Source organism: Rutidosis leptorrhynchoides, chromosome 5, assembly GCF_046630445.1.
Source record: "Rutidosis leptorrhynchoides isolate AG116_Rl617_1_P2 chromosome 5, CSIRO_AGI_Rlap_v1, whole genome shotgun sequence".
Taxonomy (NCBI): domain Eukaryota; kingdom Viridiplantae; phylum Streptophyta; class Magnoliopsida; order Asterales; family Asteraceae; genus Rutidosis; species Rutidosis leptorrhynchoides.
This window is the reverse complement of record NC_092337.1, coordinates 97,452,816-97,455,486: the sequence shown is the minus strand read 5'-3', so window position 1 is coordinate 97,455,486 and position 2,671 is coordinate 97,452,816. Positions and strand designations below refer to the sequence as shown.

Genomic DNA, 2,671 nt, shown 5'->3' with positions numbered 1-2,671 from the left:
TACAAAAAATTAGTGGAAATTATATTAACTTATATTATTATTATTATTATTATTATTATTATTATTAGAGGTTTGACATTCTAGAAGAGTATAACCTGCGAATCCATGAATCCATGAAAAGATGTCGTGAATAGAGTGGCAACGAAGAAAGAAATCTTTTCTACGGTACTTATTTTACATAATTTTGATTGGAAAACAGCTGGTTTCGACTTTATGATAAGATAGAATTTATTTTAAAAGTCAAAGTCTTTGTCATTTAGAAATTTAGAATCAGACCCCAATCAGAATCAGAACGTTAGTAGCAAGTAATAATTTAAAAGCTCATCTCATTAAACTACTCTTTATATTTACAATTTACAATAAACTGAAGTTACAGAATTGAACAAATTGCGGAATATTACTCCATTATACTTGTATTTTAGAACGGAATAATTTTTCCGATCAGATCCTTTCTATACGGCAAATACGTTTTCCTCTTTCCGATTTCATTTTCTGCTCTTCTCTGCACGTAAAACAGTTCGTGTACCGGAGTTTGCGCCTTCGACCGCCTGCTCACCGTCAAAACCTCATCACCGGAATCTTGTTTAAGTCTCCGATTCAAAATCACCGTCGGTTCCTTTCCGTCGCTATTGCTTCGCCTTAGCAAATATCGGATTCTCCATTTTTTGGATCCGGTTGATGATCCGGTTGAATTACTCTTTTTACATTTAGGTGACGATGATCCAACGTCAGCTACCTTCGGACTCCAGGCGCAGAATGTTCCAGAAGGTATGTTTTCTAATTCATCGGCTTCTGATGACGAATACGAAGGTGATTCGGATCCTTCTTCTTCTTCATCCATAAACAGTTTTTGTAACGGACTGATTATTGAAACTGAATCGTCAATTTCATCGTTTATTATCAGATCACCGTTGAAAACAGGAAATACAGTCCATGATTGTGAATCGATCTCTTTAGATGAGAATTCGAAATCTTCATCTTCACGAATAGCTTTAGAGATGGCTGTGGAAGTAGTTAAAGTATCTGAAGAGTAGCAACTGAAGCTGGGAGACAACCTTGAATTTTCAATTTTACTTTGTGGTTCCATTTTTGTTGAGAATGTTATATAATTTTTATTACCGTATATGTTATGATTGTGAAGTTAGTTTGAACATGATGAGATGAGATTAATAAGAGGGGTATTTATAGAAAGATGTTTGAATGTGATGGCTATTCTTGGCACTGAGCGCGTGACTGTATTCAATATTTTTAAACTTTTAACCAACCAGATCTTTAAGCTGATGTAATCCTTTACATCATCTTACAAAATTATTACACAGGACATCTTTAAATAAGTACTGCTATTATTATTTAATTATACTATACTATATACTAAATATGGATATGGACAACACCATTCAATCATAACCCGCCACATACCCAAAAACACTGTAGCTACTGTAGCGCACTGTAACTACAGTAGTTTTTTTTTTTTTGGAGATATTTTATTTAATCTTCTGATTTTATACAACGACCACCAGTTAATATTCGTCTTTTTACATATATTCAAAAAAGAAAAAGAAAAAAAAAACCATGAACTTATTAATTTTTGGGTCTCTTTTCCATCTACACCAGTATTCCATGTCCACCAACCACCTGCAACCGCCACCATCAGCCACTTTACACCCCCATGCACTGCCACCTACCACCGCCGATTTCACGGCAGGCTACGACCGTCTCCGTCCACAACTTTCAACCACCATCAAATCTGATCTAAATAAAAAATATCCAGATCCACACATGAGACAAACTTCCGGAACAAAGGGCAATTTAGTGTTTGATGAAATATATAAACATACCTGAAAACTTAAAAGACACCCAGCATATCAAATACCTCACGAGTCCACCCAATTGTCTGATTTAAAACGATAAACATATATATTAAAGGAACAAAAACAAATCTAAAAATCAACCGATCAATAAACAAATCTGAACATAGGACGGTTTGGTAGTGGTTAGAAAAAACACATACCTGAAAAGTCAAGTTTTTGAGTCGGGTTTTTCACGACCGTGACTCTGATAAATGTCAAGCGCTGGACCTCCTGTAGGAGAACAACTACAATAGCCCAACACACCACGAGAGTGGCGGTGGAAAGCTACTTCCGGCAACAGTTACGATCATAACAGCCGACGCCGCCGTCGACCTTCACCGTCGGCCGACACCTTACTATTGTAAAAAAACATCAAAAATAATAATTTTTTCCTTACCTGCATTCTTGAGTACAACTAACTATTCACATATATATTACAACTAAATATGCACACGGTACAACTAACCATACAAATAGTACAACTCTATTGAGAGTGGGGTGTTAGAAAAACTCAAAAACTAAATCGAGTTCAGGTGGTCGGAACTACTGAAAACCACCGAGTCAACCGCAACCACCGATATAATTTTTCTTATTTTTTTTATGATTTTAGTGTAAGATATTATAATGGTAGTGAAAATGAGAATGGAAAATTGGGGAAGATCGGTGGAGAGGATAATAAGCTGTTAAAGGAGAGAATACGGAGTACTAAAGATAGGGTAGGATGGATATGTGGATGAAAACAACCCATTTTACTTTATTTTTTTTTATTTACACCCCCATTTACGATGAAAATGACAAACTGAACCTCTAAGTTATAAACA

At 35.5% G+C, this 2,671-nt stretch overlaps 1 protein-coding gene across 1 annotated transcript; it reads right to left on the bottom strand.

The window, feature by feature from the left end:
• Positions 1-269: 269 nt before the first annotated feature.
• LOC139850348 (uncharacterized) lies at positions 270-1,146 on the bottom strand. The gene has a single exon (XM_071839931.1). It carries the CDS (start codon positions 1,085-1,087, stop codon positions 419-421), a length of 669 nt encoding a protein of 222 aa, XP_071696032.1. The 5' UTR covers positions 1,088-1,146; the 3' UTR covers positions 270-418.
• Positions 1,147-2,671: the final 1,525 nt, after the last annotated feature.